The 26,321-nt window shown below is 36.4% G+C and overlaps 1 protein-coding gene across 1 annotated transcript; it reads right to left on the bottom strand.

Moving 5' to 3' along the window:
• Nucleotides 1-16,465: 16,465 nt before the first annotated feature.
• Nucleotides 16,466-24,567, bottom strand: LOC126966938 (aldo-keto reductase AKR2E4-like). Its single transcript, XM_050811251.1, has 8 exons — nucleotides 24,456-24,567; nucleotides 22,602-22,690; nucleotides 20,798-20,884; nucleotides 19,735-19,917; nucleotides 19,163-19,279; nucleotides 17,943-18,110; nucleotides 17,359-17,556; nucleotides 16,466-17,013 (listed from the first exon to the last, which is right to left on the bottom strand). The coding sequence occupies exons 2-8, from the start codon at nucleotides 22,656-22,658 to the stop codon at nucleotides 16,774-16,776; spliced, it is 1,050 nt and encodes a 349-aa protein (XP_050667208.1). The 5' UTR covers nucleotides 22,659-22,690; nucleotides 24,456-24,567; the 3' UTR covers nucleotides 16,466-16,773.
• Nucleotides 24,568-26,321: the final 1,754 nt, after the last annotated feature.

Genomic DNA, 26,321 nt, shown 5'->3' with positions numbered 1-26,321 from the left:
TATAATAAAACTCTAGATTTAGTGCTGTCCAATGGCTTGGTGACAGTCAGTGATGTTAGTAATGATGCGCTTGTTTCTATTGACGCCCACCATGGAGCCTTATCTTTGATAGTTAAATTCACCGCGATAAGTTTTCTCCAGTCGGCCCCTAGGCGTAGAAACATGTTTAACTGCGGTGATTTTGAGGCCATTAATGCTGAAATACAAAGAATTAATTGGCATGGCGTTCTGTCGGATTTATCCCTTGATGAGTCGGTCACATTTTTCTATGAGTTTTTTGAAAAATTTAAAACAAGATATATACCATCTAAATTTATTAAACCTTATCACTATCCAGTGTGGTACTCTATCCATCTTAAAAAAGCTATTAAAGAAAAAAATAAATATTTACGTAAATACAAAACTTATGGTAATATGTCGGATATGGTTTCCTATAAAATGATACGTGCAAGAATAAAAAATCTTGAAAAATCATGTTACGATAATTATATACGTACTGTTGAAAATTCTATAAAACTGAATCCAAAATACTTTTGGTCGTATATGAAGTCTAAACAAAATCTGAACTCTATGCCTAGTTGCATGCACCTTGCTGACAAAACCTTCAATACTGGCACCACTATTTGTAATGCCTTTTCTGATTTTTTTCGTAACAACTTTACCGATCCTCCAGTCAATAAAAATGTCATCTCTTTATCATCACAAACAGTGTGTGATATCTCGCAAATACACGTAGACGTTACTGAAGTAAAAAAACTACTCCATGGTATTGACCCATCAAAATCTGATGGTCCGGATCATTTAGCTGGAATATTATTAGTGAAATTGGTATTCCATATATAATTTTATTCAACAAATCTCTCTATGCGGGTGTAATGCCAGATTTATGGAAAATGGCTTATATTACACCAGTGCCTAAAAATACTAACTAACGTGGCTAGGACAGATAGGATATCAAATTACTGTCCAAATTCTAAGCTTTGCATTATATCTAAGGTTTTTGAGAAAATAATTTATAGTCAGGTTTATCCTGCACTAAGGCAAGCCTTTACCCCCAGTCAGCATGGTTTTCTTAGAGGTCGCTCGTCTGTCTCTAATCTCGCACTTCTTAATAATTATCTAACTGAAACAATGCAGCAAGGTGTCCCAGCTGACGTAATTTACACCGACTTCAGTAAGGCATTCGACCGAATACGGCATGACATCCTTTTTAATAAGCTCTATAATATTGGTATCAGCGGTGACTTGTTAAGATGGTATTCCTCCTATATTCATAATCGCACTCAAGCTGTTGTTGTCAGTAATTATATCTCAGGGTGGGTACCCATATCGAGTGGTGATCCTCAGGGTTCCTTGCTTGGCCCTCTATTGTTTGCAATATTTTTATATGATATCGATACTTGCTTACGTACCGCCAAAATATTGTGCGTTGCTGACGATATCAAAATTTACAACAAGGTATCGTCACTAGATGATGCAATATCTCAACAAGAAGATCTACACCGATTACAAAATTATTGTGATCATCATAGCCTAGACCCAAACCCTATTTATTATTATACTCCTTGCCTAGACCTAAACCCATCGAAATGTAGCGTAATGACATTCACGCGAAAGCGGCATCCTATAATTTTCAAATACCAGTTGAAATGTGAAACTGTGCAGACGAGTAGTACAATACGAGACCTTGGTGTTTTACTTGATTCAAAGCTATTATTTTGATCAACATATAAATTTAACTATATCAAAAGCTATAAAAGCCCTTGGGTTTATTATAAGAAGCTCGCGTGATTTCCATCAAGTCAAGACATTGAAGATATTGTACTGCACCTTCGTTCGTGGTCACTTAGATAGATATTTCTCGAATAGAAAATATTCAAAAAAAGTTCTTACGCTTTCTATGCTACCGTACTATCGACAGATACAATTCAAAGTCCTACGAGCAGCATTGTAAAAAGCAACATTTACTACCGCTTGAGAAACGACGTATGATCTCTGACATTGCTTTCTTCTTGAAAATAGCTCAAAATAAGGGTAGATTGTCCAGATCTTCTTTCGACAATTTCATTGAGAACTTCGTCAACTGCACTACGCTATAGCCGTTTATTGTATGTAACTCAATGATCTACTAACTACCGGAGCAATAGTTATATCTTGCGAGCTAGCTCCACCTGTGATAAACTAAGCTGTGAAATAATTAATTTGGATATTTTAATACAACTGTCAAAGCAATGAAACAATGTACCATGAAAACATTTTTTGAATCCTAACCTGTGAATATCAAGTGTGCTTATCCATTAGATTATAATTTTACATGTTTACTCTTTATAATTTTGCTTCTTACTACTTCTATTGTCTATTAGTGAATATCTGTAATTAGCTCTAAGTTTTTATTGTATTTTTATTTTGTGTTAATAGCTGTTGATATTCCTTGAAATAAATAAATATAACAAATACACGCGCCATGATACCACGCCTTTTTCATTTCCTATTTCTTTATTCCTTTTACAATAACTTTGTTGAAAATATAAAATGATAAGTTGTTATGTGTTACAAACTTATATATTATGTTGTTACTGTAAAATAAAATCTTAACTAAATTATTGCGAAGCCTCTGCAATTATTTTTAGTGAATTACACATATAATACCAACGTCTGTTGTAAGAACTCTGTATTTTTCTGTTGAAATATAACCGCAATAACACAAGTTCCGTAAGCTTAATAAATTACGTTATTTAACTTATTTTCTCTTCGTTCTTCTTTCTATATTTCGCTAATAATTGAAGTTTAATGTTAAGAAAAGATTATTTATTTGCGCTTGCATTAAATTTACGATATCTTATAAAACTCATAAGGCACGCTGAACTGTATCCGTGCCTATCATGTAATTATACAATATAGGTTTACTGGCTCGGGTAAAACTTAAGACACTTAGCAGGATTGAAGTTCAATTTTTTCTCCCTGATCCAGTCTATGAGTCTTGAGATGTCATCGTGCAGGTGCTTAATTAACATTTTTGGCAATCCATCCTTCAAACACGGGCTTATCAATATCAAAATTGCTCTTATAACGGGATAAGTATAGCTGAACGGTTTAACATTGATTAATACTGAGATGCTTTTTTTTTATTAAGTGGACTATTAATCTGTATAGATCTTCGTGCTTAAAATTTATTTTCTACTGTTTACATTGGATCAGTGCATGATTACTTTAAGAATACAATTCACCAATTTAAAGTACTAACATCTAGCTATTCAGCAACTTATCGGAGTAGATCACTAAACGTTTCTGATAAGCTTGTTCGTAATTATTGCACTAGTTCAATTTTTAAGTAGTTTTGAAGACTTGTCTTGCCTTGTTTTTGGTGAGCATACCAGAATAATTGAAGCGATCATGTCATACAGACAGAACGCACCGCGCAAGAAGGCGCTTTTTTTTTATTCATAGTTTTATTTTTTTTGTTTTATTTTATGAACAAAATTATCTCAATATATATTATAAAAACATATTCGCAAATCTAAGGTTTATGTGCGAGCTGTAAGTTCGCATTAGATAAATTAATTATATTAGACAAGAATTTTAACTGTGTTTCGATCTGAAATTTGATCGCTGTATCTAGTGTAAACTGGGCAAATGAGACTTAACATCTTATGTCTCAAGGTGAGGAGCGCAATTAAAGTGCCGCTCAGAATTTTTGGGTTTTTCAAGAATCCTGAGCGGCACCGCATTGCAATGGGTGCATATCAATTACCATCAGCTGAACATCCTGTTCGTCTCGTCCCTTATTTTCATAAAAAAATAAGAATACTTATCAAAGCTTAACGACAGGTAGTAGTAATATTAAATAAGATTATACATGGAAGTGGTGTGTATTCCCAACTGTGTTCCCAAGATGGTATTCGTAATGTTTGAATATAAACAGGATATATAATGACGAGGAAAGAACCTCTGTATTGTTTTTAAAAGGTGTGACGTCATCACAATTGCTATCTTGCTGAAGATCCCTCATTGGTTCTTCTAAAGAAAACTACACGAGTAGGTATTTTATTTCTTTCGTTTGTTCAACGGGCAGCGTTACGACCTCCCAGAGAGGTCCGTACTTCTCGTAGAGGATTGAGTGTTCTTGTAGATTTCTCAAAGATGTTCTTAGCGAATTGGGAGGTTCTCGGATATTCTCGTAGAGGATTGGTAGTTTTTCGCAGAGTTCTCGGAGATTCTCGTAGAGGTTTCGGAGGTTCTCGTAGAGGTTTCGGAGGTTCTCGTAGAGGTTTCGGAGGTTCTCGCAGAGTCCTCGCAGATTCTCGTAGGTTCTTGTTGACCTGCAATTATAGAAAGTTTTTCTGAGTAGTGCATCTGTTATCAACTTGAGTTGCTTTGTTGTAATTACATAAACACAAATGCTATAATTATAACTGAGTGTTCTCAGTGGTTCACGTAGAGTTCTTGGAGATTCTCATAGGATCTCGTAGAGTTCTCGTTAAATATAAAGTTTTAAGAGGCTTTTCCGAGGTTCTCGAAGAGTTCTCGGAGATTAATAAAAGGTTTTCATCAGGATGTTTTGAATTATAGAATAAAACTGTTTACATTGTGTTTTCATCAAGAGTCCGTGGTTAGCACAAGTGTGTAACGTGAGTAGGTCAGAGATAACACGCTCCAGACACTGTTGTGTGTACGTGTCTAATCATAATTCCACAAGGCTTCCCAACGGTATCTCCATGGTTCTCTTATGGATACATCATGGGTCCGTTGTTATCCAAGTTTATGACATGATTCTCTCTGAGGTACCACTCTCCAGATATTCATACGGATCTGTGGCGTCTACGTGTCTACTCACGATTCCACAAGGCGTCCCAACGGTATCTCTGATGGATACATCAAGCATACGTGGTTATCACAAATGTATGACGTTGTTAGCCAGAGGTACCACGTTTCAGGCACTTTTCTCGTAGGACTCCCTCGTGGATTTATAAAAGATTTTCGTCTGGTTGTTTTAAATTATTGAATAGAGGTACTTCCCTTTACTCTGATTATCCTCATACTGAGTCTTACTGTGGCTGCAGTGACAGCCTTTCTCATATGATTGATGGAATGGGCTGGGTGTCTTGTGCAATAGGATCTCGGCGAGTGGGTAATTCGTTTTCCGCCGATACGGTCAACTGTTCACCAGTTTGAGGTGCCAGACGGATTAAAAATTAGTGCATCATACAGTCAGTTGCAACCACAACAAGGGCAACTGCAACGCAACCGTGCCCTTCTACAAAATTATCTCGTCTTCCTTCATACACGTTGCCGTGACAAACCATCAGAACATACCAAAGTATGCGCGTCTATCAGCATACCACGCAAATAAGCATGTTCAGGTGCCATCCTGCAGCACCACGAGCTGACACCAAACTGCATCGTCAAGAGCGGATTCCGCGATTGACGAAATGCGCCTCACGATGCTCCATCCTCTGCAATAGACGCTATGCATCACGCCAGGCTATGCAGCAAATGTAGTTGCCACTTCGTAGCACCTCGAGACAGTGACACCATTGGATCCATTAAAACATGAAACTAAAAAAAATAAAATTTAAACTTATTTCATAAAATGAAATGATCATCGTAAACGCCATGTAATTTAACATAGTTGAGAGCGACTTATGTAGCCTCATGAGATCTGCTTTTAAGATTCTTGAAGAATTGTGCAGCTATATGAGAAAGATGCTGACCAGTCAGGTGTAAATGAAGTAAGAATTTACACAGACGACTCGAAAATGGCCACTGGAACTGGTGCGGGCATCTTCTCACAGGAACTGAATATACACACTTCCATACCCTTGGGCACACACAGCTCCATCTTCCAATGTCAGTGCGTAGCCATCAAGGAAGCCGCCAGCGCAATATTAAGAAGAACGTACATGGACACAGAATCAGAATTCTTTCTGACAGTATGGCGCTTCTAACAGCGCTGCAGGGTACCACCTACAACTCAGCACTAATACACGAGTGTCAACCAACCCGCATTGCAGCGCACTCGTTCCAGTCAAATTAAGTGGACTTGAATCCTTTATCTTCGCTTCGGTAGATAAAGCACATAAGTGCACCGACATTTTCTGCATCGTCTCCATCATTTGCATCAAGAAATGACTTGGAATCCCTCCCATCTGATTTCCATAATATGGGTATGCTTTCAGTCCTTGTGACCCTGCTTCCAATGGCGTATTGTTATCTACCAACGGTCCCTTTGCTGGTTGGTCGCAGTTGATCAGGTCGTATCCCACTTCTGATGACGAGTGTTACTACCGTACGACAGCCCGAGCACGACTGACTCCAGTGTCTTTTTTTTTTTTTTTTTTTGAGAGGAGGAAATACTGTTACGTATTTACGCCCCGGAACGGGGCGTAATATGTCGGACTCGAGTGTCCGCGTAAGCGGACACCCCATACCGACTAAAACCTCCTCTGTGCTGTTAGCAGCCCTGGCTTTCACAGCGAAGTAGGACGTGGGCCGTGGAGGCCGCAAAGACTATGCAACAACAGTCGCGGGGCGTCTCCTAAGGAGACTCGAACCTCAGACCGGCTGTGTGCTTGTGGGAAGGAGAGAGAATGAAAATGAAGATGAAATGAAGATGAAAGATGAAAAGGTGATAAGAGCACACTCGCCGGCGAGTGTGGTGATGTTTTGTGTAATGTATGTAAGTGTGTATGTATGTGTTTATGATTGCATGTATGTATGTTTGTATGTGTGTAAGTAGTGTTAATGTTTGTGTGCATGTATGTTTGTGTTTGTGTCTGTTTGTGGAGTGTGTTTGTGATTGTGTAAGTCGTGTATGTCAGTCCGTCAGTCAGTCCGTGTGTGAGTGAGTGTAGTGAAGCGATTACAGGACGAGGACTAACGTCTCGTCGGGTATCAAAACAATGTGTGGTGTATCTAGGGTGCGGGCCGCTGGCCATCGTCAGAGTGACGAGTGCCAGTGGTTTGCGGTGGTTGACCGCGCCTACGCCTGCGAAGGCGGTGTGTGCGTGTCTGTGTCGGTGTTTGTGTGGGTGTCGCGTTCGCGATGGTGATGTCGTCATCCGGGTCTACCGTTACGTGTCTGGGACGTCTTATTGGGTTGAGACTATGGTGAAGGGGAGTGTACCCGCATGCCTTCCTAACCAAGATGTTGGGATGGTTAGGCGCCTTGTCAAAGAAGCGTCGCGAGATCTCTTTGAAGTGTTGAGCTATTGTCGGAAGCTCTAGGTCGCGGTGAAGGTCAACGTTTCGGATGAACCACGGGGCTCCGGTTGCCATGCGCGTGAATTTATTTTGAACTACTTGCAAACGGCGTAAGTAGCTCGGTCGGGTGTGCGCGAAAACGACGCTTGCGTATGACAGTATGGGCCGTACGATGGTTTTGTACATCGTCACTTTGTGTTTGAGCGGAAGTTTGCTTCGCCCACACACAAGTGGATAAAGGCGACTGAGGACAAATCGGGCTCTATTGCATACCGTATCAATATGTTTCTTGAAGTTCATATTGCTGTTGAACGTGACTCCTAAGTATTTGTAATCCTTCACCCACGGTATGGGTGTTTCATACAGTTTAATAACGTCAGTCAGTTGTTTTTTAGCGCGGATGCTATTCGCGTTACCGAAGAGTACCGCTGCACTCTTGGTGGGGTTCACTTCAATCCGCCATTTTCTGAACCAGTTGCCTAGTTCATCGACGGCGGCTTGAAGCACTTTAATGTTCTTGCTCAAGGTTGAGCGGTTGGAGCCGAAGTAGAGTGCCGTGTCGTCAGCGTACTGAGCGAGCTGGACACTCGGAAACTTGGGAATGTCGCTCGTGAAGAGCGAGAAAAGAGTGGGAGAGAGGACCGAACCCTGTGGCACGCCAGACCTGATGGGTCTGGGTGAGGATAGGGTGCCCTCTACTCGATATCGGAAGGAGCGATCGGTAAGGTAGGCTCGAATGATGCGCACGAGCCTGTCTGGCACTCCCAGTTGATACAGCTTGAATACTAAGCCGTTGTGCCATACCTTGTCGAAGGCCTTCGCGACATCGAAAAACACGGCTGCCGTGGTAGCGTGAAATTGACGTCGTATGAGAATGTACTCGGTGAGTCGGTGAGCCTGCTGGGGACACGAGTGAGCGGTTCTGAATCCGAACTGTATGTCGGGTATCAGGTTAAGCTCCGCGATGTAATGATTAAGACGCGCGAGAATTAATCTTTCGTAAAGTTTCCCGATCGAGTTAATTAAGCTAATAGGCCTATAGCTACTCGGATTAGCTTTAGGTTTATTGGGTTTTGGGATACCGATAACAATGGAATCCTTCCATTGTTCGGGGAACGCGCTATTAGACAATAGAATATTAAAAATGGTAACCAATAAAGTAATAAGAGTCGAGGGTAGGATTTTAAGAACCCTATTGTTTATAGTGTCGGGCCCCGGGGCCTTCTTGGAGTGAAGCTCCTTAATTATTAGTTTCACCTCTTCGTAAGAGGTGGGTTTTATTACGTCGCCTGAAGGGCTCAGAGCGGAGCGACGTTCAACTTCACGATCAACTTCGTCAACGTGTGTCGGGTCGGCTGCTGCATTTGGAGAGCACTGACTCTCGAGACTATCGGCGAGGCATTCAGCCTTCTCATCGTCATCGAGCGCCGGCTGCAGTCCCGGTCTGTCCAAAGGAGGCATGACAGTGGGCGGCTCCTGTTTGAACGCGCGAGGCAGCTTCCAGAAAGCCACATGTGATGGCTTAAGGTTGCCGAGCAAGCGGTCCCAACGTTCGCCGCGGAGTTCCGCGATACGTTCCCGTACCACCCGCTGTAGGTAGCGGAGGTGGCGCCTATTCTCGACCGACGGATACCTGTCGTAAAGTCTAGTGGCTCTGTGCTTCTGTGTGAGTAAGTTCCTGACCTCTGGAGGCAGGTTTAGGCGATGCGGTTGCATCGTCGGAACCTGCCTGGAGCAGGCCTTGATCCTACTCTGTATGTGTGACGTCACATGAGAGATAGCACTGTGAGCCGTATCGACCGAGTCGATGACGTCCGGTATACGGTCAAGGTCGTCGGACTTGATAGACTCGAGATCCTTTTCCAGCCGTTGCCAGTCGATCACTGTTTTCGTCGGTGGTTGAAAGTTAACCGGTGGGCCTAGATTTAGGACGACGGGCCGGTGGTCTGACTCTAATTCGTGAAGAACCTCGATTGAATTTACATTGAGCGTTACGTTTTTAAGTAACGCAACGTCTAGAATGTCGGGTCGGTGCGCGACGTTATCCGGATAACGTGTTGGTTCGTCGGGTGCTATTACTGAAAAGTTCCGCGTGTCTGTGAGAGAGTTTAATAAAATTCCGTTTCTATTTGTGGCTCTACTGTTCCAGCTGGAGTGTTTGGCGTTAAGATCGCCGCCCACTATGACTGCGGCCCCGTGGCCGAGTAATGCTTCTATATCTGTGTCTAATATTTGTTTGTTCGGCGGAAGATAAGCTGAAATAACAGTGATCGGCTGGTGATTCGCCATACTGACCCGGATGGCAGAGGCCTCGATGTTAGTGAGGACCGGAGGATCTATAGGTATACAGTGTAGAGACCTTTTAAAATAAATGAGGGTGCCGCCCATACGGGTGGTGCGATCATTCCTAACTAAGTTATAATTAGCGATACGCGGATCGCGTATACGTGGTTTTAAAAATGTCTCTTGCACTAAGAATAGGTCTAATTGATGTTCGTGAGCGAACTCCTTCACCAAGTCTAGTTGAGGCTTAAGGCCTTGGGCGTTAAAATACGCTATACGGAGCGTATGTGGTTTGACCCGTCCGCTTACGTTATTAGGCATCGCGAATGTTGTTTTTATACTTTAGCCCTATTTCGGTGAGGGCACGGAATATTTTGCCGTTGTCTGCCATAACTTGCAGGAGCGACGGCGGGTCTTCCCGGACAGCATCGAGCCTGCTGGCCAGGGCTGTTATTTCGTCAATGTCGAACATCTCTGACAGTTCGAACATGAAAGCAAAGGTGCTGCCGCCTTTGCTACCTGTTGCCGCGGACGCGGGCGCCGGGGGCCTCGGTCGCGGGACCGACGCCGCCGGGCGGGACGCTAGCGGAGGCCGGAGGGGAACTCCAGTGTCGACCGTGCGGCTGTATTTATAGGACCCGGCGCACGAGCTAATCCACGTGTTTTGAAATGGGGCAGTATTTATGACGCTCGGTGCACGTGCACGTGTTTTCAATTCGTGTTGTAGTATTTGCGCCGATATATATATATATATATGTGTGGAATAAAAGTGAAAGTAAATATATGTTAAAAAGTACTGATATTATTATCATTATTGCCTATCTTATTTATAAGTAACAATGAAATACTTTCGTTATCGAATGTGTTAAAGTAAATTTAAATTGTAATTGCCACCATTTTCGTTATTTGAGCCAACACAAAACGAATAGTGAGCGTTTCCATTATCCAGCATCAAGCCCTCAATAAACCAAGCACGCCGTGTAATGACCGCCTTAAATCTTTTATGCTTCTAATAAAAACCTCACTTTTTTTTTCCAATACTCATTACGCAGTTAATAAATTCAGTTTTAAAGCCTTAGGAACGAAAGCCATCCCGATTCACTTAATGAACTGTTTACAACTCAATTACCATTTTACAAAAAATGTTTCTGAATTATTTGATCGTTCTCACGTCATCTTAAACTTAGAGAATCGTTGAACGTTTTCATATATCTCTGAAGGTATCGGAAAAACAGGGTAAAATATACAGTACCAGCGTATTTGGTTTTTTTTCAAGATTTAAAATATTTGAACACACGGCAGCAATAACTGTTCAATACATCACTTTTACCTCAATGACTAACTACGTAATCATTTTAAAATTTTGATAAATAATGTAAAATAAAGACGAACGGATTGGCAAACGGACATCGGTGATTAATTATCGTTTTCACTTAGTATCAATTTTGGTACGGAACCCTTAAAAAAAGTAAATATATATAAATTACGTTTTAAGAGACTAAATAAGTGAATACAACATTCACTATTCTGTATGAGACAAACTACACAACAACACGAAAATGTCAAATAACTAACGAAGAATGTGTTCCAAACGCAATAAACGCCTCGCGAACAAATAAATACCAACTGCATGATGTTCATCAAATATCCATTAACAGAATTTCTCATCCATTAAAAATATAAAACACACAACAATGTAATATATTGTACTACATTCTGACACAGACCATCTGTGTACATTACTCTACGTTAATTCACTTAAGTTAAATTCTCAATTCGTCAGTTTTTTATGTTTGTTACCTCAAAAGTTTCGACTGGGTGAACCGATTTTATTGAATCTTTTTCTATTTGAAAGCTGGTGCTTCCCATGTGGTCCCATTATCATTTGGTAATTTGCTCCAGATCTGACAATGGCATCCATGAGAAAACCTTAAAAGCCTTAAATTTGCTATACGTATGTGGATGATAAAATTACGAATAACTCAATATCGCGCCAACCGATTTCAACGATTTTTTTGACGTTTTGACTTTTTTTATTCGAATGGATATACTTTAAAGGCAGTTTGGTGAGAGTTTGGTAAAGTTAAGTTAAGTTCTGATTACGGAATCCATGACAAAGTAACAGTACTCTTCAAATCTTAGGAGCAAATTAACGATACTCGGCCGAATCTTTTTTATGTTATCCGGATATTTAAGTCATCTACTATAACAAAGTTATGTTCAAGCAATTATAGTAGTCGAATATGATGATCAATGTGACGACTTACAGTAAGGGTGCGATCTTTATTTGCAGAATTTATTATGGCAAGCTAACGTTAATTGCTGAATTGATTTTTTTATATCTACACTAGCTGACCCAGCAAACGTTGTATTGCCGATATTAAAATCCCGATACAAAAGTAACTGTTGATCGTAGATGGGTGAAAATTTGAGCGTGTATGTATTTTTTAATGATGACTCATAATCCAACAAATTTAAAAAAAAAATTCAAAAAAAATCGTGTGGACCACCCTTAACATTTAGGGGTATGAAAAATAGATGTTGGCCGATTCTCAGACCTACTCAATATGGTCACAAAATTTCATTAGAATCGGTCAAGCCGTTTCGGAGGAGTACGGGAACGAACATTGTGACACGAGACGTAACATACATGTGCATAAACCAACAATTCGTCTGTGTAACTTTCCATTTATACCAATCGATTTTAGCTTTGCGCCACAAACTGTTGCAGAAATGAAAGTAGCATTTTTTTATAACTAATCTCAAAATCTGCGTGGAATTTTTGAGGACACCAAGTGGGAAAAATGCTTTTGATGATGTCGAACAACGTTATATAAGACTCTTCGTTTTTATTACTCATAAGCACATGAATCAACGGCACTACATGAGTCTTTTTGGATGTGGTCCCGAAATCACCGTGGATTGAAAATAATTGAACGAAAGGAGGTGGGACACGTAATAACAAAGTAGCATTGCAAAAATACTCGTCTATAGTTTCCATTTTTGATTTGGCATCATTTGTCGCAAATATTATTATCCTACTATCGCCATGGGACATGGGATTATATAAAAAATGAAGCCAAAGATTTGGGTGCCTCAGTTGGCAAAGTAAAAGACTTTTTAGAGTACATGAAGAAATACTGGCTCAAACATGAAAGTTTCATTCCAGAATGGAACTTTTACGGTCACACGAAACGAGACAGAACAAATAATGTTTGCCATATTTGGCACTATTCACTTAACAAAATAATTAACAAAAATTATGAGACAGTTAATAAATTATTAACTGTCTTAAAAGAGGATATGGAAATAGTCATTGAAAAAAGCCCAAGGAAAAAGAGACAAATTGAGAGTGATAATTTGATTATTAACACCCAAACAAAACTTATTAATAATAATATTTCTTTAGACCATTTTATGGAAATACTTCGTTAAGTATATACCTATGTACAAAAGTTAAACATCTTTGCCTATTTCGACATATGGTACTTATTACACCACTAACGTTTTAACTAATTTTATATCTTAATAAAATAGTGTAGTTAAAACCGTGGTGTGAAGACGAGGAAAAAACAATTTCTATCCATAATCATTCGTTATCTAAACTATCGAGAATGTCGATATCATGAGAATTGAAATTGACACATCACTTATATCAATTACCAACAGGGTGTAGTAAAACCCTTGGTGTGACCACGAGTCGTGAATGCTACATACATAGTTATGGGTGAGATGTACTTGTGTCGTGAGGAGAGAGGCGAGGGTCGCGGAAGGACACCGATGCCAAAAATAACAATAATCGTAACTAGAATTAGATTAATTAATTAGATTGTATAAAAATACGGAATTATTTTTTATAATGTTAGTGCATATTATATCTATTATTTTGGAATAGTGTATTTGAAGTCGGTTGTTTTTTTGTTAAATTATTTTTCTGTTTATTTGTTACGATTATACTCAAAAACAACTCAATCGATTTTAAAAATTGGTTAACCATTAAAAGGATACATCTTTACCAAGTGACAAAGGCTATATTATATTTTCAGTATTAAAGATCCTTAACTTTTTAAAAAAAAATAAGGAATGAGACGATCAGGACGTTCAGCTAATGGTAATTGATACGCCCTGCCCATTACAATGCAGTGCCGCTCAGGATTCTTAAAAAACCTCAAACATTCTGAGCGGCACTACAACTGCGCTCGTCACTTGAGACATAAGATGCTAAGTCTCATTTGCTCAGAAATTTCACATTACATCAAAATATTGCCTGTAAAAGTTATTATGATATTAATCCTTATTCATTAAAAGGGTTGATAATTAATGTTAATAATGTATGTGGACATTCTAATCTAAATTATTGGGAGCGGGTTTTCGTTTAGCTATAGCTAAGCTATAACGGGTTTAAAAAAATTCTAAGTAAAATGTGACAAACCGTGTTTGAACAAACTACATCACGTTAAGTCTGTTAACAAATACTAATTCTAAATTAACTATACTAAATTCAAGTTAAATAATAGTTTTTAAATTTAATCTTTGAAAATGGTGTGTGTCACTATATTTCACTTTTCAGACGCATATGTAGTGTTTATATGTCGTAATAGGTACAGACACCCGTAGTGCACTATGGTGGTTGTAAGTATATACCTATGAGGGTGTAGAAGATACGGGGATAGAAACATGTCATTTATAAAAATGTGTGAAACTCATTATTTTATAATAATTTGGATTGTTCTAAAAAAATCTAGACTGATGTAAAAATTTATTAAATAATCTAGAACATCCCAGAATAATTTAATAAGAAATAATAAAATGTGTATTTTATATGAAAAAATTGTGAAGTTGTGATAAATTAATAACATTTACTAAGTATAACAATACAACTAAAAATGACCCATTGAAGAGGGTATTCACAACTAGTTAAATATATTTTTAACCGACTTCAAAAAAGAAGGAGGTTCTCAATTCCTCGGTATTTTTTTTATGTTTGTTACATAAGAACTTTCGACTGGGTGAACCGATTTTGATAATTCTTTTTTTATTTGAAAGCTGGTGCTTCCCGTGTGTATCCATTAATTTGGTCAAGATTTGACAGTGGCATCCATGAGAAAACCATAAAAGTCTTAAATTTGCTATACATACCAACCGCTTTCGATTATTATTCTTTTATTGGAAAGGATATACTTCAAAGATAGTTTGGTGAGAGTTTGGTTAGGTTCTGATTACGGAATGACAAAGTAACGGTACTCTTCAATTCTTAGGAGCAAATTAACGATACTCGGCCGAATCTTTTTTATGCTATCCGGATATTTATGTCATCTTCCATAACATAGTTATGGTCAAGTAATTGTCGAAGTCGAATATGATGATCAATCAACTCCTTAACGTCTTACAGTAAGGGTGCGATCTGTGGCAGAATTTCTAACTGTCTGTCATGAAATTGCAAAGCGCTTACGTTCATTGCTGCATTGAAAAATTTAGTATATCTACACATATTTAGACAAATTGTTAGTTAGTGTACTTCAAATTCACTAAAAATCAAAAAATAAAAAAAAAATAACAATAAAACAACCCACTTCAAAAACACTATTCCAAAACAATAGATATTATATGCACTATTAAATTAAAATATAATTGCGTATTTTTATACAATCTAGTTAATTAATCTAACTCTTGTTACGATTATTGTAATTTTTGGAGTCGGTGTCATCCAAGATAGGTTTGTAACTACATACATAGTTATAGGTGAGATGTGCTTGAGTCGTGAGTAGGCGAGAGCGGGTCGCGGCGGAAGGACAATTTTAACAAGAATTAGACTAATTAATAAGATTGTATAAAAATACGCAATTATTTTTATGCTTTTTAATGCATATTATCTATTGTTTTGGAATAGTATTTTTGAAGTCGGTTTTTTTTGTTATTTTTTTTTATATTTAAAAACTACTTTTGCTGCTCGACGGAGTTGCAGGCAGCATCTAGTATTATTATAAAGAGATGACGAGATCAACTTTTAATGTCATCTGATCAGTGTTTACCATCGTTGAAGTTCTCTTGTAATATTGTAGGTCCAGTCTTTGGAATAGTCGCATTTCAACAATCTGTAATATTAATGTTTATTATGATATAGAACCTCCCTTACATGCGCGAGGTATCAATCGTAATTATTTCTTTACTATTACAATTTAAGAGTATATAATTTGTTGTGTTTTTAAAGTGTAAACCCTCACTTCTAGGATTAATACACAAATATAATTTGAAAAACAAAATTTTATGAACGATGCGGGACTCGAACTCACGACCTCCGGCATTCCGTGCCGGTGCTCTAACCAACCGCTAACCGTTCGAGTGAAGTATCGTCATAAAATCTTGTATACTTTGTTCAACTCTCAGGTTGTGGCTTCATCAGATTTTATGAGCTAGTTAGTCTTTTGTTTTGCGATGTATATGCTTCTACAATATGATCCCAGGAACGGTACAAAACAAATGTGTTACGAAATTTAAAAGGATTGTTAAAAAACGTTTGTGTGGGAAAGGTTACTATAGCATAAACGACTTTTTAATGACACCGCAGACTGGGAATGGAACGAACACCTCTAGGCTCTTTAATTATAAATGTTTATTATACGATATCACATTGTAATTCATATTTTTACATAAAAAAGCCCGCTGAGTTCCTTGCGCCCATTCTTTTCAGGTCTGACGCAGTCCTTTTTGAATGGGTCAATCAATAAGTGATTTTGAATCCTATTTTGAATAAAAATATTTGAATTTGATAGAAACCTGGATACAATGCACAAGATACCTATCAGTAAAATTTAGTAAAGGTACGTGTTCGAATCCCGCAATGTCCATTAATTTTGGTTCTCACCAATTACATTTGTAAATTTTAATCCCAGAAGTTAGAGAGAAAACTTAAAAAAATATTACAAATTTTTAACATTAAAGTTATCGGTGTAATAAAAGATTATTTTTCAGTAGACTTAAATTTTATTAGCACAAAACTCTTAGTGTATAAGTTATTGAACCTTCCTCTCTATTATATTTTTCTAGTCCTTGTACTTCTAATACATTCCAGATGAATCCATATTCTAGTGTGTTGAATGCTCTGTTTGTTGTATGTCTGGTTATTTTCCCATGTACTACCTATATTTATCTTACCATTTATTATCTTTATTTATTTTATAATTATCTAACAATAATCACAAAATCGAAATACCAAGAATCAATAATATTTAAGACTTCCTCTGAACTGCGACGTTGAATTGAGACGAATGTGACTATCTATTTTGTTACTTAATCCTCTTTACTGTGATCAATTATAAACTTTATTTCATAACCTGTAAGATTCTTTTTTGGAAAAGGGAAATGGGGATGCGGATACCACTTAGCCGGAGTCCTCAGCATGTAATTACTGTTAAAACTTGACAGCTTTTCAATTTCTTCTGTAGTGAGCGAAAAGTCCATTACGTCAATATTTTCTTTGATACGTTTGTCGTTCGTCGAACGTGGAATCGCTACTAACTGTCGATCCAACTGTAAGTAAATGTTAATACGATGTAAGCAAATGAAATACAATTATTGTCGATCAAAATTAAGCAATTTTTTTCTTAAGTTAAGAGATAGTTACCATCGAAATCAAAAGAAGTAGGTACACATTTTTAAAGGCTTTTTCTGTAATTCTTAAGGTGTTGCAAAAACTATGGGCGTCAGTGATCACTTATTAACGTGATTATTCAACCTTATACATTCCCTTGTCCTTCTATTACATTAATAATAGGATTACTATTCAGAATTCCGTATGCTAAAGAGATAAAATATAATGACTTCAAACTCTTACACAGAGTTTTAGTTTTATTGATTAGCTCAATAACCACTCACCAAATATCTAATTAATATTTGTGGAACCGTCTTGTTATACTTTCCAGATAAGCCCACTAACACTGTATCATTTGCTTGCGGTGGAGGTGCGTTCAGCTTGCGGCCCAGTATTGAACCAAACGGACTGTACGCCATCACAACTACACCGTGATTGTGGCACCAACTTACAAGCTCCTCCTGCGTTATGGTGGGGTTGACCTAAAATGATGACAATTTAAATTTTTTCACCACTTACAAAGAATAACAAATAAATTCAGATAAGGATCTCTCGTTTCTTTCAATCATTCGTTCCAAAGCTTAATTATGATGTCGTTTTTTTATATTATGTGGACTCAGCCTTATCCAAATATTTGAATATTTGATAATTAATAACAGCTTACTGATTTTATAACTACGTCAATCCATTTAAAAATAAATATCGCCTTGTTAGTGATTGATTAACTTATTTTATTCAATATAATAATATTGTAAATATTATAATGAAAGTAATTTAGGCTATTAATATACCTATTTAAACATAAGAAATGACTATAAAATGTAAAATATTACCTTCCTATCAATATGGTTTTCATTCAGATACAAACCTCGATTTGTAAGACTGAAGGCTTTATTTTACTATTATCCCAGAGACGTTGCATTTGAGTAATATTAAAATTAGATACTCCTATTGATTTCACCAAATTTGCTTCTTTTGCATCTTCCAGACCTTTCCAAGTCTCAATATAATCTGTTAAACTAATACTTCCGTCTTCCTAAAATTATAAAATATCTATTTAAAGAAACAACTAAATACTAAAAAGTTACTAATTGTGACAGTAATAACGATTATAATGTTCACGAAGCATCCTTACACAAACAATGAATTGAACCTCTAAAGGTTGATACAACCAATATTCGATAGTTTATATTTATAAAGTTTATTCTTTATTAGGTCTTTAAATACTTTATTTGATTGAATAAAGTGGACGATGAGTTTCTTATATGATCTTTTCATTAGCTCAACTTTTTCCAAATATATGGTAGATTTACTTAATTTAAGCCTAATTTAATAAAGTTTTGACTTTGACTTATACCTTATAGCACACCCTATTCAAACACCCAAACGCTGACAGCTATTTTGACCTAATAATTTAAATATTAATATAAGAGATATATAATTTGCATCAATTATTGTCTCATCGCTCTCAGGGATTGATAATATTAAGGATCGCGCAGTTGCAGCAAAAACTCTCTCTAAAGATGTGCCGATGACAAAAATATTGTCTCGTAACGTGGTCTGTTAATAATTATATATAGAGCAGTGACGTTGTAACACGGTGGCTGTTATGCTTTGGAATTAAAAAGGATACACAGCGAATGCAAGTCGGGCTCGCACGTTACGTCTCCGAAGCGCAAATACAATTACACGCCTTTTTAACTAAACGTTGCAGCGACACTATCCCTCGCCGCACGCCACACCAATGCATTGTGTATTGGCAGTAGAAAGAATAGAGATCGTATCTTATCCTCCTGTTTGCCATATGGCAACGGCATGAGATCACCGTCTAGAACTCTGTTATATAGTTAGCACACAAGACATTATAGTATAAACACTTGATGAGATTGGGTACGGCTGAGCCATCACACTCGGTCCGGTAGCAGACCATATTCGATGGTATGTCGCATTGTCCATCGAACAAAATTATTTTTAGTATCGTCCGGACCGTACCGAGTACGACGGCAGACCAATTGCTGGCAGGCATCCACCGGACCGTCCGATGTTCCAGTCGTAACAAATCTAACCATGTATTTAGGCTTCTATTACCTTGTACGCCATTGGATAATGCATCAAATACAAATCTACGTATTCCATTTGCAACTCGTGTAAAGTTTTCCTCAATGCGGGAATTACTTCTTTCCTTTCATGAGCATCATTCCACAACTGAAACACAGTGATTATTATATGTAAGTATTAATGTCCAATACTAATTACCTTATCAAACAAATATCTGCACTTACCTGGATTTTACTTTTTAAAATTTCATGCTTATAGAAGCATATTTTTTAGTAATGTACCCACTTATCGCCAATATCCCAAATTATTGCGAAATTGAAGTTACAGTGGGCAGGACAGCTCGACGCACAGATGGCTGTTGGGACAGTAAAATCCTAGAATGGCGACCCCGTACCGGAAAACGCAGTGTTGGTAGACAAACAGGATGGACTAATGATCTGGTCAAGATCACCGGAATAGGTATGATAAGGGCAGCGCAGGACGGGTATGTGTTGAGATCTTTGGGGGTAGGCAATTAGACAAAGTTCAATAAATTCACTAGATAAATGTGTTTTTTTATCTAGTTCGTATATTTCGTTTAAACAAACGAATGACATATTTACCTTTGTTGTGATAAATATATCCTTTCGATGTCCACCGTACTGTCTGAGGTAGTTCCGCATACCAATACCAACCTCATCTTCCACTCTGTACAGTGAAGCTGTGTCAATATGTCTATAGCCAGCTTCGAGAGCCCACTGAACAGCTCGAGCCAGTGAATGATTCACTGGTAACACCCGAGTGCCCTGTATTTAGGAATAATAAAGTAAGTTCAATTAGACAACTGTACCTTAAAAATCTTTATTGATATTATAGTCTCCAACTTATAGAACTGATCATAAAAACAAGCGCCTGAGAAAAGAAAGCCAAATTTTTTTTAAGGCTAAGTCGGTGCAAAACCCTTACCAAATTAAAACTTAATATTATTATAAACAGCTTAATTATTGTAATTATCAACTAGCTATTCCGCTCACAGTCACGCTTGGCGAGTGTAGGTACCTGCTATTACATTTGGCTTGGACCGACTTCAAACTTATCAATATGTAGCACATACAAATAATAGTATTTTATCCATATTATATAAGGTATCATCCATATTATATAAGGTAATCCATATTATATAACCTAATAACCAACCTTAACCAAATTAAGGTTGGTTATTAGGTTTGCATAAGACGTATATGAAATTTAATCTTTATCAAGTTATTTTATACTTCGTTCTTGAAGTAGGTCTTTTTTAATTTTTTTTTAAATTTTATTTTTAGTATAGAATGTAATAGGTTGTTCTGTAAACTACAGTAGGACTTTTCTAGCTAATATCATGTACTATAACATTTCGTTTTCGCTTTTTATTGTTATATTTTAATACTCATTTTTAAGTACCTAGCAATAGGTACTTAAATAGGTACTAAAAAAAAGGTAGGTAGGAGGACTACGAAAGGTGCCGCGTGCCTTAAACAACATAGATCTCAAGAAATGAGAACGAAAATAAGGAAACGACTCCAAAAAAATGCTGTTCGAAACTATTTCATGGTCTTACATTTTACAGGCATCGCATTTTAGTATTATACCTTACATTACTAACCTAACCTAAACTTATCAGATAAAACGCGATACAATACTCACGTCAGATAAATGTCCCAAGCTTGTCCCTAATGCAATCACTGGGATTTCATTTCCATCATTCAACGAAATCGTGGTTTTCCCAATTGCCTGTAACATTAATAAACATGTTGTTTGTCTTTGTATTATAATTTTAATTAGCAAAAAAAGCCCTAAACCCAGTTTTTCTTTTAAGTTAAACTTCATATTTATATCATAAATACATTTATAATGTAATAATAAATGTAGAGCCGTTTTTCCTTCGGTCACTGCGGAAACCTAAACATAGTAGGTTTAGGTTTCCGCAGTAAACTAAACCGATCGGAATAGTACTTTTACCATAAGATGCAGCGTGTTTTGGAAAAGGTTTCAGTATAAAATATTTATTTGTGATTACTTATACGAAGTCTATAATTTTTGTCTTTAAAAATCTTAGCCATACTTTATATATTCGCAATACAAATAATTCTGTCATTTCATAACATATGACAATTCATACAAGCGGACGGGAGATATTCAAATTTTCAAATTCAAATATTTTTATTCAAAACGGGAACGGGGACAAGAAACTCAGCGGGCTTTTTTTCTTCTTAATTTGTATGGAAAAACAAGGTTTGCGGGGTCGGGACTTGTATTATATAAATCATAACCGTTTAAATATCTGATTGCTGAAAACCACGGCAACAATGACACACAAGTACACCCCAGTCGAAGGCTCCTTTGCACAGTATACCGGCTAGATAATGGATACCACAACGGCGCCTATTTCTGACGTGAAACAGTAATGTGTATAGATTATTGTGTTTTGGTCTGAAGGGCGCCGTAGTTAATGTAATTACTAGGCAAATGAGACTTGACATCTTATGTATCAAGGTGACGAGCGCTGTTGAATTTGGGTATTCCAAGAATCCTAAGCGGCACTGCATTGTAATGGGCAGGGCGTATCAATTACCATCAGCTGAACGTCTTGCTCGTCTAGTCCCTTATTGTCATAGAAAAAAAAACAAACCAAAAGACAGAATTATGTAATAAGGTCAATCACTTACGCAATCACAAGTTTTCACTACACACCAATTTCTAGTTTTCTGATCTTCCACGATTAAAACAAGGAGCAGGCGAGACTCTACATCTCCTAACAATAACAGTGTTAGGAAATATTAAATCTCAAAATACTTGACAATTTTAATAAATAGCAAAGGACATCGAGTCCATTTTATCGCGAAATTTTCATGACTTCCCAACGATGCCTTCTTACAAATTAAAGTGGACAAAGTTGCGTGCAGTAAATAGTCTTATTATATAACAAATCCATTAGCCAATCACATGATCTAACTCATATCAGACAAGACATAAAAAATAATATAAAATTGTTTAATTGGCGATATTGTCTAATAAAAAAATGACGACGAAGTATCGCATTATTTATAAGTGAGTGAGTATAAATTAAAAGTATCAATTTTGAGATGACGACATGAATTGAACGTAGAGATTATTATGAATTGATATAAATTTGAAAAAAAAAATTATGGCTGTCACTTACGGACAAATATTTATTGTTTGTAATTGTATACCAACTAAATCTTCTGTGCTGTTTTGTTGGTGCCGTTGCTGGCTAGTTACAAAATTATTAATATGAGTTAACAACTTTGTAACCAACCAGCAACATAATCCGTCAAAATATGCAATTCACAAACAAATTATGAACACGTTAGAAATCATGTCATATAACATTTTGCACCCGTATATATAAGTACATAATACACGACCCACATTAAACCCAGTAATTGCGTCATAAGGTGTAGAATAAATAAAAGTATTCAATACTTACGCCATTGCAGCAAAGTACAAATAACAAAAGTATGCATTTCCAGTGATTTTCGTCCATAATAACCAATCGATGATTAACATATGATAGAACTGTAACAATGAAACACTTATTAAAACATTATTATATTTGATACATACAGAAGGTATTACATTTCACATCTGTTATTTGTAATCAACATATTTAATAAAATCGTGGCACAGTACAAACTGTATATTGAATATTCTTTTTAAGTAATACTTGCTATGTGCTCTTGAACAATACCGAATCAATTACCTAATAATCTTTATCTATTACTCTGAATAGATGTTAGTTAGTTAGTTAGATATAACTTTGATCAGGGCTGTTTATTTGTTTGTAAATTTTTACATCATCAGCGTACATCAAGAAATTAGTGTTCTTAGAACTGGTGTGTATGTCGTTTAAAAATGTGTTAAAAAGGAGTGGGGCCAAGGAGAGATCCCTGTAGAACGCCAGAAGGCATTGTGAACCACTTAGAAAATTTGCCATTTTCCGCCACAGCCTGTGATCTTCTATCAATATAAGAAGTAAGCCAACGGAGTAGATTCCCGTGGATACCTGCTGAGTATAGTTCCTTCAAGAGTAGTAAGTGGTCGATACGGTCGAATGCCTTACTGTAGTCGGTTAATATGGTATCTACTTGACCCCATCCATTTCTGAGGATTTTATTCAGTAAATGACAACAAGATAGTCGTGGTGAATCTATTTTCTATGAATGCTTGTTGCTGGTGTATAAATACGTTCGATAATGCTGAATCGGTTTGGGAATGAACTATGCGTTCCAAATATCTATATCGTGTATAATGTATGTAAATTGGAACTAATTATTAGCCATATTGTGTAATGTATGTAAATTAGATCTAATTAATAACTATATTGTATTATGTATGTAAATAGGAATTATATTTTTTTTATCATGTTCTCACTAATAGGTATTACAAACGCTATAGTTCATATGGATAAATAGATACGGATGTATATGATGCAAAATTTAAAGGTACTGCAATATTCATAAACGATGTTAAATTATTTGTTTCGAGCAGCATTAACATGTTTGTGATTTAGAAACGTGTGAGCAAGCCACTTATGCCTGCTACATCCTTGTGATTTGTTGATAGTCACTGAAAATGCTACGAAAAAGAGTATGACGTGCTTTGCTCAGAAGTGCCACGCTCCAGACACTTTTTCTCGAAGGATTTCCTCAAAGATTTATAAAGGATTTTCCTCGGCCTGTTTTGATACGGTCAATAGTTCACCAGAATGAGGTGCCCAACTTCGTTGGTTAAGCAACAGGATCAACTCGGATTCGTTTTCAGCCGATATGGTCAACTGTTTACCAGAATGAGGTAACAAGCAGATTATAAATTAGCGCATCACACGGTGGTTTCAACCACGGCCAGAGCTTCCACTAACTGCAGCACAACTGCATCATAGGCACCTTTGTGCAAAGCACGTCATCACTTTTTCGTTGCATTTTCAGTGACTATCAACAAATCGCAGGGATGTAGCAGGCATAAGTGGCTTGCTCACATGTTTCTAAATCACAAACATGTTAATGCTGACCGAAACAAATCATTTAACATCGTTTATGGATATTGCAGTAGCTATCTTTAAATTTTGCATCATATACATTCGTATCTATCTATCCATATAAACTATAGCGTTTATAATACCTATAAATGAGATCATGATAAAAATAATTAGTTCCAGTTTTCATACATAAAACATTTATTGTGTTATGTATGTGTTATTTGAACTGACTGATTTGACTGATTTTCATGTTTTTTTTATTTGTTGGATTTGTCTCCGTCCCGAATAGCAATAAAGTATAAAAACCTTGAAATATTGACGACAAAATAAAACACTTTCAAATAATGATAATCTTGGGATCTACTAAACTAATTTTTGAATTTCTGTTACCAATAGAGAGCTACATTTTTTGTGAGTGTCATATGCTTTATTATATTAACATGAAAAATGAAAAGACTTTTTAGTGGTAGTCTGCCTTAAAAAGTAAGTTGGAGAAAAAACGGTCGAACACTAAAAATAATTTAAAATGCCGGGTCAGCTAGTAATTAATAAACCAACAATATAACTCGACAAAACAAGCTGGTATTATTTTATTTACTAACGCAGTTGTAGATGAAATTTAAATTGAATTTCAAATTGACTGTTTAATGACGGTTTCTTGTAAATGAAATTCATAATGTAAATAAGGTTTTACCTTAGAGACGATACCATTCGTGAACCGAGGGCTCTTTGTTATCAAACACTGCAGACTGACAGAATTAAGTAGGATTTTGTTGTTGTTTGCCAGAATTTCCTTTAATGTACTTTCTAAATAACCACGGCGTTGTTAGAGTTTTACTGAAATGAACATTTTAGTAATAAATATGATATTGCTTTTTTTAATATCTCCAATATAATTTTTTATACTTCTGGATTTTGAATTAGATGCAAAAATACATAATTGAAGCTACCCATAATGATAGCAATTCATAAAATAAAACTATATATTTAGACCATTAGCTCATTTATGTTTACACAAATAATTTCTTGCTTAGTTTTAGCGCTCCTTAGAGGCATTATTACTTTTGTGTGTTCAGTGTCGATGCATTTTTCATTTTGTATTTGATTATGAGTATTATTAATTTTGTATGACGTGAGTGTTAATAATATAATACTTCTACATTATGTTCTGCATATTCATCAATCCACACCACGAACTCAATCCAATATCTTTTATAATATCTTCTTAAAAGATACACAAAGTGGAAAATGGAAGATTTTCGAGTCATTTTACGTAAAATAATCTACGTCGTAAATATAATATACATGACACAGTTAACTGCGTTTAAATATTAACGCAGCTCGGTATGTATTAACTGTGACATGTAAACCGTAATTGTCTATTTATAACGCCACGAATAAACCCAAAATATTATTAATATTTTATCTGGCTTGGCCATGAATATCTTAAAAACTTAGCTTTTAGTTCTTTTAAATTAATTTTGAAACACGTTTATTATGCTTCGATCATTTCCCGCAATCTTATGTTAGATCACAATAAGGAATAGAATTTTTAATAAAACAGAAGTACTGTCGGTCGTTATCAAGACACCTCAAAATCTCTATCAGTCGCATGTTTGTGTATCATACTATATCTTAGAAGCAACAAGACAAATTAGCAAACAAGCTTTATGGATAAACTAAGAAGTTTCATATGTGGTCGAGATAGAGACTCTCCAGGAAGATTCTGCACCTGGTCACAAGGCTCGAAATACATAAGCTTGGATATAATCAACGCTCCGGACTAAATAAGAATTGAAAACTGACCCTCGTCTGGCCCGGATCTCAACTCGAATAAAACGAATCCTGTTTTGTTGATTTCCTACATATTTAATGATATATCTCAAATTTAGCCTTTTAAGATGTTTTACTTTTAAGATCTTTTAACTATTCTTACGTTGGCTTTCAACGTAAGAATACTTATTTCATCTATCTACTTACTATTTTTACTTGTTTTTAAATATTATGTCTCTTTATAAATAAAATAAAATCAGGTCAAAATAATTCACGTAGGACGAGTAAATGACACATTTGAATGTCAAAAGTTTTCTTTTTTTTTTTTTCCACCGCCACTTCAAAAAGGGCTGAGTTTTAATGAGTAGAAGTGGCAAGACACTCATTGCCACTCTTTTA

This window comes from Leptidea sinapis, chromosome 11, assembly GCF_905404315.1.
Source record: "Leptidea sinapis chromosome 11, ilLepSina1.1, whole genome shotgun sequence".
In the NCBI taxonomy this organism is placed as follows: domain Eukaryota; kingdom Metazoa; phylum Arthropoda; class Insecta; order Lepidoptera; family Pieridae; genus Leptidea; species Leptidea sinapis.
The sequence above is the reverse complement of the archived record's forward strand: the minus strand, read 5'-3'. Positions and strand labels throughout refer to the sequence as shown.

Coding starts and splice junctions, on each gene's coding strand:
- LOC126966938 (XM_050811251.1), bottom strand. CDS start 22,658: ATGGACGAAAATCACTGGAAATGCATACTTTTGTTATTTGTACTTTGC. Junction 20,885..22,601: donor TTGTACTTTGCTGCAATGGC/GTAAGTATTGAA, acceptor TTAATGTTACAG/GCAATTGGGAAAACCACGAT. Junction 19,280..19,734: donor ATATATTTATCACAACAAAG/GTAAATATGTCA, acceptor ACTGTGTTTCAG/TTGTGGAATGATGCTCATGA.